This window comes from Rhinatrema bivittatum, chromosome 3, assembly GCF_901001135.1.
Source record: "Rhinatrema bivittatum chromosome 3, aRhiBiv1.1, whole genome shotgun sequence".
Lineage (NCBI taxonomy): Eukaryota > Metazoa > Chordata > Amphibia > Gymnophiona > Rhinatrematidae > Rhinatrema > Rhinatrema bivittatum.
In genome coordinates, this window is record NC_042617.1 from 67,647,600 (window position 1) to 67,659,882 (window position 12,283).

The 12,283-nt window shown below is 45.0% G+C and overlaps 1 protein-coding gene across 1 annotated transcript in view; it reads right to left on the minus strand.

Moving 5' to 3' along the window:
- The window catches only part of LRPPRC (leucine rich pentatricopeptide repeat containing), a 312,777-nt gene that overhangs the window by 280,924 nt on the left and 19,570 nt on the right, over nucleotides 1-12,283 (minus strand). Inside the window, 4 exon segments of the mRNA XM_029593332.1 lie at nucleotides 184-270; nucleotides 1,683-1,741; nucleotides 1,860-1,981; nucleotides 7,765-7,887. Coding sequence (XP_029449192.1) covers nucleotides 184-270; nucleotides 1,683-1,741; nucleotides 1,860-1,981; nucleotides 7,765-7,887 — 391 coding nt within the window.

Sequence of the window (12,283 nt, forward strand, 5' to 3'; positions counted from 1 at the left end):
TCAATGTTTTAGTCTGATACAAAAATAAATCAGCAGCATAACTCTCTCTCTACTTCTTCAAAAGAACATTTTTCTTACTTCCATCAGAGTACATTTATCTGGCTGATAAATTGCCAGCTTACCTGTGCTGTTAGGAAAGAATAAAAATCGATAAATTAATCAAGGAATGAAGCTACACATTACCCTGCTCTCGAATGACCAGTCACAAGGGAGCTGAAAACGGCCTCGGTGATTGGAAGGTCCTTGCTCTTCATAAATCCCAGAATCTTGCTAGAAGACAAACACAGAAATGATTCAATACATTCGCTCCACTCCAATCTCAGAGCAAAAGAAATGAAATTCTCTCCTCCGCCTCGTCTAACATTGGACTTTCTGAAAATTCAAGAAAAGAAGGCCTGGGGAGAACATAAGCACAGACCGGGGATGTTTAACACAATGTAAAGAAGGGCCTGATTTCCTAACCTGTTTTTTTGCCTATGGGCATAAAATGGGAGAAAAGCCCTAGTGCCGGGGTGCTCAAACCGGTCTTATGGGCTCCCCAGCCAGTCAGTTTTTCAGGATATCCCTAATGAATATGCACGGGATTTATTTGCATGCACTACCTCCTGTGTATGCAAATATTTCTCATGCATATTCATTAGGGATATCCTAAAAACTGACTGGCTAGGGCAGGCCCATAGGACCAGTTTGAGCACCCCTCCCTGCCTTAGTGCATTAGAATCATAATGAGCTAAATGTTCATGGACCTGCACCCCATACGATATAGCACAGATGTCCAATAAATTCTCCAAGAAAGAAGAACAGCCTCTATCTAAGAACAGTGACATGGCTACCTGTAGATATAAAAGTGGGCACACTAGAGAGGCTTCCTTCCAGTTGAGCACACAGAGTTAATTTTCAGTATGTCAGATGTTTAAAATCAGCCAACGATTTCTGCACCAGGTATTTGGGAATGCAACAAGGCCCTAAGAGGTATCCAATCCGAAACTCAGATGGCGTTTCGGACATCTAACAAAGATTAAGAGTCAGTCCTGTTTTCTGTCCAAAACCACCAATCGGGCACTACAACACTTGTTTTTTTGTTTTTGAGAAAGCTCCCCCCATCTGTACAGGTTTTGGCTTTCAAGCTAAAATCTTTAATGATTTACTCATAAGGCAGCAAGTAAAATCATCTGCTGTCCACATTCCAATGAGACACTAGCACACATCTGAAAGAACCCTTGTCCTCTAAACATACGTGACTTCTTACACACCTGTTCAATTATATGTGCACTATCACACCACTATTTGCTTGACCTTGTGAAAACAAATGCAGAAGTGCAAACTATTGGGTCTGTTTACTAACCTGTGATGCGCGATAATGCGTTATTAGTGAATAGACCTCTGCCAATAATGGAAGTTGTGGTAAATAAAGCATGTTAACAGGTTGCAGGTAGGAAAACAGACCCCCTATTATAGCAGCAATTCAGCGAAGTCTTGCTCCATGATGACGGCAATATACTTATGAATCAAATTAGAAAAAGCGGAAGTGCACTGGCGTTTAACTTAACCAGCTTATACGGGCTATGGTTTATGTTTTGCTTTATATTAATGGCCTTATTGAAACTCGTAGCCTGGGCAATATTGAGATCAGGGATATGGGGGCCCCATCAAAATATACATATAGATCTGTATCTTCATACCTGGCCCCCTCAATGTCTCCCTCATTGCAATAGGTAGCAATCAACCTTTGATAAGTCACCTGTCAGAAAAGAAAAACACAAAACCGTGGGTTGAAAATTTTCAACTGTGAAAGGAAGGCGAGGACAGCGTGAGGAAGAAGCCATGCTACAGAGAGCCATCCGGGTAAGGTCACCTACTCGATTCGGCTGGACGTTGGCTGCCTCCATTTTTGTCAAGAAATCAGTGGGCGAGAACTTGTGTTCGTTCTGGAGGTAAACTTTAAGCAAGGCGTTATAATGGCTGACATCATAGACTGCACCTAAGCAAAAGCGAAAGGAAAATAAAATATTAAAACGTCACCGTTCAGAACCCTCTTCAAAGCTTAAAGATAACATTTCCTTTAAAATTTGGGATTTATCAAGCGCCTGACTGATCCTATCAGAACACACCAAAGCCAGCATTTCCAGTCAAAACTCGATGAAACGTAGCAGCTGCGCATTTATTTTGGAGGGAAAAATGCACTTGCAAAGAAAAAAAAATGTTCAAACTCCTTTGCATGAATAAATAGTTATTTCCCTGGTTGAATGAACTGGACTGTAAGTTTGCCTCATCCAGGGCGGCGAGAAGCACGTGCAGGCTTGCACAGTGCGCTTACTTTCAAGCCGGGTTCCCATGGACAAGCGTGGGTGGAGGGAGTAAAAAAAGCGCACACGCCATCCAATTTTAACTGCGCGCGCTCTAGCCTACCCCCGGCTCTGCCACCCACACAAATAGCTTTCCGCACGCAGACTCTGCGGCAGCCAGTTTGTAAAAGGGAAACAAAGGAGGTGCTTTCCTTCTGGAAACTGGCTGGCAATGTACGGCTGGTCAAAAATCCTGACCTCCCCCCGTTTGCGTTAACATTTAGCAGCAAGATTTCACCTTGACTCAGGCTAAGTAGTTACTCTCAGGGCAAGACTTACAGAAGGACACCATTGCCATTGGGGAAAAAACTGATGAAAGTAAAAAGAAAGAAAGAGGAATTCTAGTTATGATGAATGGTTCATTTCAAACCCAGTACTAAGATGTCACTTTCTTCCACTTTTCGTTAATGTTAGTACCCCCTAGATGTCAGTATAACTCACAAAATTGAAAAAAACAAAACAAAACAAAAACCCTCCAAATACAGCATTACTTTCTCTCAGGCCGATCCAATAAATATGCGCAGAAAATGGGTGCTCAGTGTCGAGCGTCCGCTTTCCTAACACGAGCCCAGCCACTCAATATTTAAATGAGGGGGTCACGCTAAAACGGAGGTGCTAGGGACAAAAGTGCGCGCCCCTAGCGCCTCCCAGGCAGCGGGTTAGGAAAACGTACGCTCACTAATTGAGCGTCCCTCTTCCTAACCTGACCGCCAGCATACTTTTGTTTATTTATTTTTAGGACATTCTCGTCCTTTTTGTTCCTCCAAATTAATATCACCACGATATTAAGTCAGAGGAAGTACAGAAATTAACGCCTGCTCTGGGAAACCATTAATTTCTGAGGGAAAAAACTGTGCGCATTGGGCACACATTTTTTTTTAAATCGGGGGAGAACAGCTAATAGCCTAAAAACGCATTTGCATATAATGGAGTGTTATTAGCTTCGCGGCTGAGTGCATTGTACTGCGCGCAGACCCCCAGGGCCAGGACCTCGAAAATGCGTTTCATGTGCGCTTCAAGCTTGCGGTCCTGCCCAACCTTCAGGGTTGTAGATCCCTCCACCGGGATGGTAGTGTGTTTGGTGACCGCAGAAACGTAGGAATTCACAGAGGGATTTCTCAAGATTTCCAAATCGTCCTCTGGGAGGGGGTATAGCTTGTCCATAGCGCGCCCCACCCGGAGTCCCGCTTCAGGAGCCTCCCATTCCCGCAGGAGCAATAGCTTGTGCATGGGATGAAATGGAAAAGCGCTTGCCGGAGCCCTGAGTCCCGCCAGGACCAGGTCCATATTTTTAGGCAAGGAGTCCGTGAGGGTATCCGCAGAGGGCCCCTCCAACCCCAACTCCAAGGAGGACAAAGGGGATGAGGGGCTCCAACTCCTCCCTTTGGAACATACGGAGGGCCCTGGGGTCGTCCCCTTTAAGGGGAGGGAGGATAGCCGCGGAATCAGAAAGGGGGGCACACCCGTGACCACCCCCCACCCGAAGGGACTCCTGGGGCTCCGCAGCTGGGCCGCAAGTCAACAGCGCAGAGCGAGGAATTTTTGCCGGGGGGGGGGGGGGGGGCCTTCCCCCTCCTCCTGCAGGCTAGCTAGATAGGATTTATGCATAAGCAAAACAAATTCCGGAGAAAAACGGGTCCTGGAACTCCCGGGGGGAGGGGGGGTAGCTCCAAAAAATTTGACTCCCCAGCCCCGGGCAGCTCTGAAACGGGAGCTGCCGAAAAATCCAAGATGGCCACCGTTCCCGGGCTTTGCCGACCCGGGAACGGCCTGGCCATGCATTGGGGATTCGATCCCCGGGCTAAATTTGCATGCCCTGCCGAGGAGGGACCTTCCCCACCCGGCAGGCAGGCAGAGCAAAGTCCCTCCCGCAAAAAACACGAAGAGGGCAGCCCACAATAAAGGCAGGCTGCCGGCCGCGGCATTGCAGAAGCCGCACTAAGAGAAAAAAAAAGTCCAAAAATAAAAATGATTGGCAGTCCGCCGGCAGGAGTGAAGCAGGGGAGGAACCTGCTGACTCCTGCCTGTCTGACTGCCGGTTCGAGCCCCCTGAACACAAAAAAATAAAAATTATAAAAAATAATTTTCAAGTGCTGAGAAAGTTAACAATTTAACATTTAAAACTTCTCTCTTTTTTTTTTTTTTTTAACTGAGCACAGCACTGGGCTCTAAGCCCCCTCGGCAGCCAGAGGAGGGGGAGACGAGAACTGGACCACCAGTCTCGGTCCCCACACCGGGAAGCACAGAGGCTATGCAGCGCACAAGGGGCTAAGCCCCCCCTGAGTCCGGCAAGAGCTAGGAGATGGCACCGTCTCCTGTACAAGAAAAATAATTCTAACGGATCTACTTTATTATTTCTATGAAAAGAAAAAACAGCTAAGAATTAAGTACTTGCTTGATCCAAAAAAGATAAGGATAGCCGGCTAAGAAGCCGAACCAGGAGACCGAAGGGTGAGCTGATCCATCTGCTGGGAGACAGAAATACTGAAGGGTTACAGGATGGGCTCTGTCCTCATATAGGGCACCTGTTCAGTTTTGGTCTGTCTCCACCTGCTGGAAAGGAGGCTCAACCCAAGGTCTGGACTGATCCGGGTACGTACAGGGAACTTGCATTTGCATATAATGAGCGCTATTAGCTTCGCGGCTGTGTGCATTGTACTGCATCAGCATGTCTGTGTTGAGAATGATGGTGATGTTTGGTTTAAATTTGAGAGAACATTTGAAAACATGGAGTAAAATGTTGTACTTAGGTAACAAAACCATAATGTGGTTTATTTGCGGTTTTTGGTTTACTTTTTTCTCATGAAAAAAATTGATTTGAGTTTCTTTTTGGTGCAGACCATACTGAGAGTTTACACCCAGGATATAAAGATTCCCCCATGACAATCCATCACATTAAGGACATAGTCCTTAACTCATCATTACCAACCTCAAAATGAAGACACCCCCCCCCACAAGTGAACACAGCAAAGAAACACTGCAAGCAACTGCCATAAATCATCGGTTTCATTTCTGCCACATACATATGAATGGGGGAGGGGTTTTCAATTGGCTCTGGTTGGAGAGTTCCTGTCAGAAAGATTTTGTGATGCACTCCTCAGCGGCGTCACTGATTTTGTGACAGCACCACAGCGAAGCAGTCAAAGATGAGTTTCTGCGACACAATATTCCAACCCCAGTACAGTGCTTTCAAATAATCAAAAAACCTGCACTATAGAAAAATAAATAAATCGAACATTGCCCTGAGGTGAAAATGGCCAGAGTATGCCCTGGGCCTCCATTCAAACCCAATGGCAGCACTGCTACAAATTTGAAAAAACAAAAATAAAAGCGCACAGAGGGCCGGATTTTAAAAGGGTTACGCGCATAAGGTACGTGTATAACCCTTTTAAAACGCCCCTGCGCGCGCCGAGCCTATATTGCATAGGCTTCCGGCGCGCGCAAAGCCCCGGGACGCGCGCAAGTCCTGGGGCTTTCTTGGGGTGGGCGTGTCGGGGGCGTGACACGGTCAGCGCATCATCGGGGGCGGTGCCGCGGGTGTGGTTGGCGTTCCGGGGGCGTGGCCGCGGCCTCCGGACCAGCCCCCGGACCGGAACATGGCGCACGGCAGCCAGCCCGGCGACAAAGGTATGGGGGGTGGGTTAGGTAGGGGAAGGGAATGGGCAACGCGCGCAGGGCTCGCGCACGCAAGTTGCACAAATGTGCACCCCCTTGTGCGCGCCGACCCTGGATTTTATAAGATACACGCGGCTATGCGTGTTATCTTATAAAATCCGGTGTACTTTTGTTCGCGCCTGGTGCGCGAACAAAAGTACACGCGCGCGCTATGTTTTAAAATGTACCCCAGCGTATTCTAGCACACTCCCAGGAGCCCAAGCAGTTGATGCAAATGATCCAAGAGAACACTCTTTTTCTTTCACAAGGAATGCTGGGACAGTGGACAGCAGCTTCCTCCTCCATGTTTGCATTTTTAATTTAATGCCGAGGCTGCAGACCCGTGACCCATTCACTTGCAACTAGGGAAGGGGATGGAAAGGAGGATTTTCCCCCTAATCTTTAACCCTTTCCCCTTCTCATCTACCCCAGCCAGAGCAGTGATGAAACTTTGCCAGCAGCTACAGGCTGAATCTCCCTAGGGAGCCTGGCACACATGCACCCTGAGCTTCTATGTAAGCTGTTGCTGCTTCACAATGGCTGGGACTTCTCCCCCTCTCTTTCTCCCCCAGGTCCTGCAGCTCAAAAAGCAAAACCTGGGCTTGTGCTCATTGTTAGTGAGCCATCTGGCAAGGTTCGCCAGGACAGATTTCTCAATAGTTTATGATATCAGAAAGGCAAAGCAATAGGCAAATCAAAGCAATATGAAATAGTAATGCAGCTAATCACCGCACAAAAATAATCTCTTACTGCTTTGCACTTCCCTAATTATCGCAAAATCACATGAAGAGAGGATGTGCAATAAATGCTTCCTAGGCATGAGCCCAGGCATTGGGGGGAGAAGCAGCCAAAGGCTGCCTACCTTCTGTATCTGAGAAGTGCACCGAAATACTCTGCTGTACAACCTGTGTGTAATGCACTTAAAAAAAAAAAAAAAAACCAGCAAAAAAATATAAGTTTCAGAAAGAGGAAATTATACCCTTTTTGTAAAAGAAAAGAAAAGTAAGTTATCTGCATACATGTATAGGAATACAAATTAACAGGTGCTTCTGGTAATCCTGTTCACCCTGCCCTGCAGGGGGGCAAACTGACTGATTTAACACAAGTTGCTGGATTTCCCCCAGATAAAATTCTGGTTGGGGAAGGAGAGGGCAGGGAGCTGTCACCTACAATCCTAATTAAAGTTATTTACTTAAAATTAGTACTACTGGGTCAAAATTCAGACAGAAAGAGCTGAAACCAGCAGCGCTCTCCCAGTTTCAGCTGCAAGGGAGTGCTACCAACCCAAAGAAAAACACCAAGCGAATGCAAAGAAACACCCCAGGATTTCTGCTCTGCAGAATACCAAAACGTATTTCAAACCACCGACTTGTGCTGAACAGAATATAGAGAATTAGCAGAGCTGAAAGTTTTCTTGGCACTGTAAAGATTTTTTTTTTTTTTTTTTTTAATTATTTGGAAGGTGCAAATCTTTTAGTGTGTGCAATTTTGAATCTTGATGTGGTGAATGACGACATGAATTGTGATAGGGTTACTCATAACACTACAGAGCTGGGGCACCTAGGAAAACGGTCCCCTCCCTCTCCCAAGATTTTCGTCTTGAAATGGTACCCTGGCTGCACAAGCAAAATTAATGGGTGGATCTGTTACATCTCCATGCATGAAACCGTTTGGGGGCTGGGCATTTTGCAGTCATTTTATAAAGCCTTTTGAAAGGATAGCGGCCAAGGTCACGTGAACAGCATCAGCTTAGAAAAGGCCATACCCAGCTCTTGCAGCTTTTCCCATATCCTGTGGGCAAGCTCTGTCCGTTCTGACGGATGGAGTTCGGACAGCAGGGAGCCACAGCTGCGCAAGAGAAGCAAGGCCTGGTTACTGCTGGGATAGCCTGCAACACAAAAGAACAAACAAAGCATAAAAACCAAAGCACAGTAGAAATACGGACTCAACGTGAGTAGTGGCTTGGTACAAAACAACTATTAGTTTTTATATAAGTCATTCCCTTAGTTCAGTTTCCCCTCACAAAGCACTAGGAGTCTATTCTTTTAGCAGGTAATTCTCCATAGGAGACAGCAGAAAAATGTCAGTCAGAAAATTATTATATGTCTCTGTGAGCCATTTTGCTTTTCTTTATAAGGGAAATGGGGATCCCCAGTATGAAAACCGCACTTTCATTTTTTAATCCCATCACACACACCCCAACCTCTGGAATTTCTTTATTTGCCACGAACGACATTCAGAGCCCAGCATCTTGAACTTGAAACTCTTCTGTTTAATGGAAGAACAAGGAATACTGGACAAATATTTATTTATTTATTTATTTATTTATTTATTTAAAGCTTTTATATGCCAAAGTTCTTATGTACATCACATAGGTTTACATAGAACGGATAGAGAGGAAGAAAGGGGGGAAAAAAAGTAGAAATTACATTAAATATAATAACAGTCCTAAGCTTCGGTGCCCTTATTTTCCACTTGTATCTTGGGGTTTCTTGCCTCCAAATACTTTCATGGTTTTGCGGTTATTAATCACCAACCCACAAAAGAGACAGGAAACCAGAGAATACATAAAAAGCACTAAATCAACAAAACAAAAAGGTTGTTTTTTTTATAATCACAAATGGTGTCAGCAAGCCAGATAGTGTATGCAAAATACTCTCCATAACCTACTCTAATCGTCCACCTTCTTCAAACAATGGCTCATAGCCATATAAAAAATAAATTTTCAAAAACACATTTTATAAATTGCACTAAAAGCCTTTTATGATGTGTTTATTTTGCAAATCACTGAGTCAGCTTATTTAATGATTTGTTTTGCAGGTGCACGGAGTTCTTGATTTGTTATGGCATCACAAGTTCTACTCATTAGAACATGGACACAACATCACAGGGATTCCCTATTTTCATTTGGTGTCATGGCAGATAATTTCTTTTGGCTTGGACTTTCACACAGACTGTGTGAGACCGGGCGGTCCAACATTGAGCACCAATGCATCAGGTAAGTTTCTTGACACCCCCCCCTCCCCTCCCCCCGAAGCAGTATAGACATGTACTAAACACCAGCTGACCAGGGTATATTATATGGGGCTAAGACGTTCTTTTGATTTGGGGTTGACTGAACTTCAGGCTTTTAGTGCAATTTATAAAAAATGATTTGGAAAAATTATTTTTCATACGGCTATGAAATAGTTGTTTGAAGAAGGTGGATGATAGAGTAAACTGGGTAGTGGAGAGAGAGTTTTCCATACACCGTCTAGCTTGCCGACACTTTTTATGTTCCCTATCGGAAACACACTCATTACGCTTATGGTGCTTGCAGATGATATCTACTCCAGTGATCCAAAACCATGCTCCAGTAAAGAAGTCCACAAAGAAAGAATTCCAGGACAGAAGACCTATCATGTACAGCGTGGGTCATACCGGTCATCCTGAGCATTGTTTGATATCATCTAGAGGCAGCCCTACGAGAGTGGAGATAGCCTTCTAATGAGGAAGAGCCTCCTTTCTGGATGGCAGTTCAGCTGGGGATGATTTATTAATTTTAGTTAATTTACTGCAATTTAACTAAAACCATTAAAGCGGTTAACAAGAAAAATAATGCAAGTTAAAACAATGAAAAATTTAAAAGGCAACAGAACACAACAGCAAGACACAGCATCTGTATTACATTAAAATTATAAAACTTACTCTATTACTACATCAAACATATCAGACACCCCTCTTCTTCTCCACAATCCTCTTAGGTGCTAGTAATATCTGCTGGAGAGGTTGTGGGGAAGTTGGCACCTTTCGACACATTTGGTGGGACTGCCAGAGTGTTCAATTTTTTTGGTCATGGCGGATATTTTAGGCTACTCCGTTTTTGTTGGGCCCAGCCTGGGGCTTCTGGGTCGATGGGCTGGTTCATATGTGCCACCAAAACATAGGCAGCTCGCCGGACAGCTACTATTAGCTGCTCATTTTACCATAGCTAAGTTCTGGAAAACCAACCCACACCTGGACTGGTGGGGCCAAATTAAAGACCTGGCTGACACTGAACGTCTAAGAAATGATCAATTAAATACTCACTCGAAATTTATGATTATTTGGGGACCTTATATGGAGTACTGTAAACAACATAGGCACGTAACTCTGTAATTGTTATAGCCTCCTATACAATGTCACACCTATAGCTATACACATTGCTTTACTAGCTTTTGTCTAGAGTTACACCAGAGATCTGGGAATTTGTTTCAATCTGAAACTTTCTGTTAAAAAAAAAAAAGTTTAAAGAGTTTAAAAAAAAATTATAAAATTTACATAATTCATAATTTGATAGTCAACCTTTTACTGAAACATCCTGATTCAGGGATTGAAGGTATAATAAGGACTACCTAAGAGGAATACACTTGTGCTGCTTCAAGCTTGGAATCAGAGGATAATCTCTAAGATTTAGCAGTGTATCATATATAGATCTAGAACAGCGAGCTCTAGATGACATGATGACATGAAATGGATGAAGAAGATTTTTTTTTTTTTTTTGCAGACCATCACTGTCTGGGATTATTCACTTTACGTTGCAGACGAACAGAAGCCCATGCTAAACCAGACCTCTTGGATCAGAAATACTGTAGTTGAGTAATACCCAGAAAGCTCCAATCTTAACTTTTTCTTATTGTGCTTTCCAATGTCTACCTTTCACAACACAGCATCACACATACACAAAACTTCACTGCATTCTCCTACTACTGCAAAGTATAATAAAATCTACCTTGAAGGTCATTTGTACAGAACAAAAAGTTGCTAAATCAAACATCATCCATGGGAACCAATAAGTCCTGTTCAAAGGCTACAGATATTTTATCATCTTGGTGAACCAGAAAAACGTTACAGACAGAAAAAAAAAAAAAAGGGTATGGTAACAAGTTGATGCAGGAATCATCTATAATCCACCCAAAACTGAAACAGAAATCTTAAATCCATGGACTGTGGAAAACAATGTCTCTTGTATTAATAAATTTATAAACCAAAGAGAATTCCCTCTGGATTTTCTTCATGGATCAAATTCTAATTCTATACAATGCATCAAACACCTCAGGACTCAAAAAACCCACTCATCTGTGCCGCAACAAAGCAAAGTTGCTTACCAGCAACAGGTGTTCTCCTAGGACAGCAGGATGGTGTTCCTCACATGTGGATGACATCACCAGATTGAGCCCGGCACAGGAAACTTTAACTGGCACACTGAGCATGCCCAGCATGCCACAATACACGTGTCCACGCAGGGTCTCTCTTCAGTCTCATAAATAGATTACGAAAAATAAAACAAACTACAGGAACCCAACTCCGGGAGTGGCAGGTGGGTTTCCTGAGAACTAACATCCTGCTTTCCTAGGAGAACACCTGTTACAGGTAAGCAACTTCGCTTTCTCCAAGGACAAGCAGGATGTAGTCCTCACATGTCGGTGAATACCTAGCTACAGGCTGGCCCCGACAACAATGGGACCAACAGACACCAAACAGGTGCCAACGGGCACAACAGAAAGTGCTGTTGGTAGCAGCAGGGACAGTCTGAACTCAAAACCAGGGGCCCTAGGCATGAAGAATTGGGTTCACAGCTGAAAGAGGTTCCAGAGGACAGATGGGATGCATCCGTGGTCAGCACGATCTGGTTCGGGGGAGCCTGAAAAGGGTTACCCTGTTTCAGGTTGGAAGGGGGTCCTCCACCAAGACAGGGAGGCCCTGAGAGAGGGGTCACCTGGATGTGGACCTGAAAGTCATGAGTGGCCTGGCGTCACTGGGGTCGCAGGGACCACTGGGGCAAGCACATATACAGACGGGGCGAAAGGGGCGACATGAACAGTCATGGCCATGTGCCCCAGAAGCTGCAGCATATGCCATGCTGACACCAGCTGGTGCTGCTGGGCCTCCCCCGCCAGGGCCATCAACCTGCTTGCCCTGTCTCCAGGCAAAAACGCCATCACCTGCATTGTGTCCCACACAGCTCCTAAGAACTCCAGCTGTGGCGACGGTAAGAGCTGAGACTTTGGGTAATTGAGCAGGAACCCAAGGGACTCCAAAACCCACATGGTCCAGCTTAGCGACTGCAAAGCCCCTGCCCAGGTGCTGCTCTTGACCAGCCAGTCATCCACATATGGAAAAACCTGGATCCCCTGCAGGCATAGATAGGCTCCCACCACAACCAAACACTTCGTGAAGACTCACGGTGCGAAGGTCAGGCCGAACGGAAGCACGCAGTGCTGAAAATGCTGACGACCCACCATAAAATGGAGATACTTCCTGTG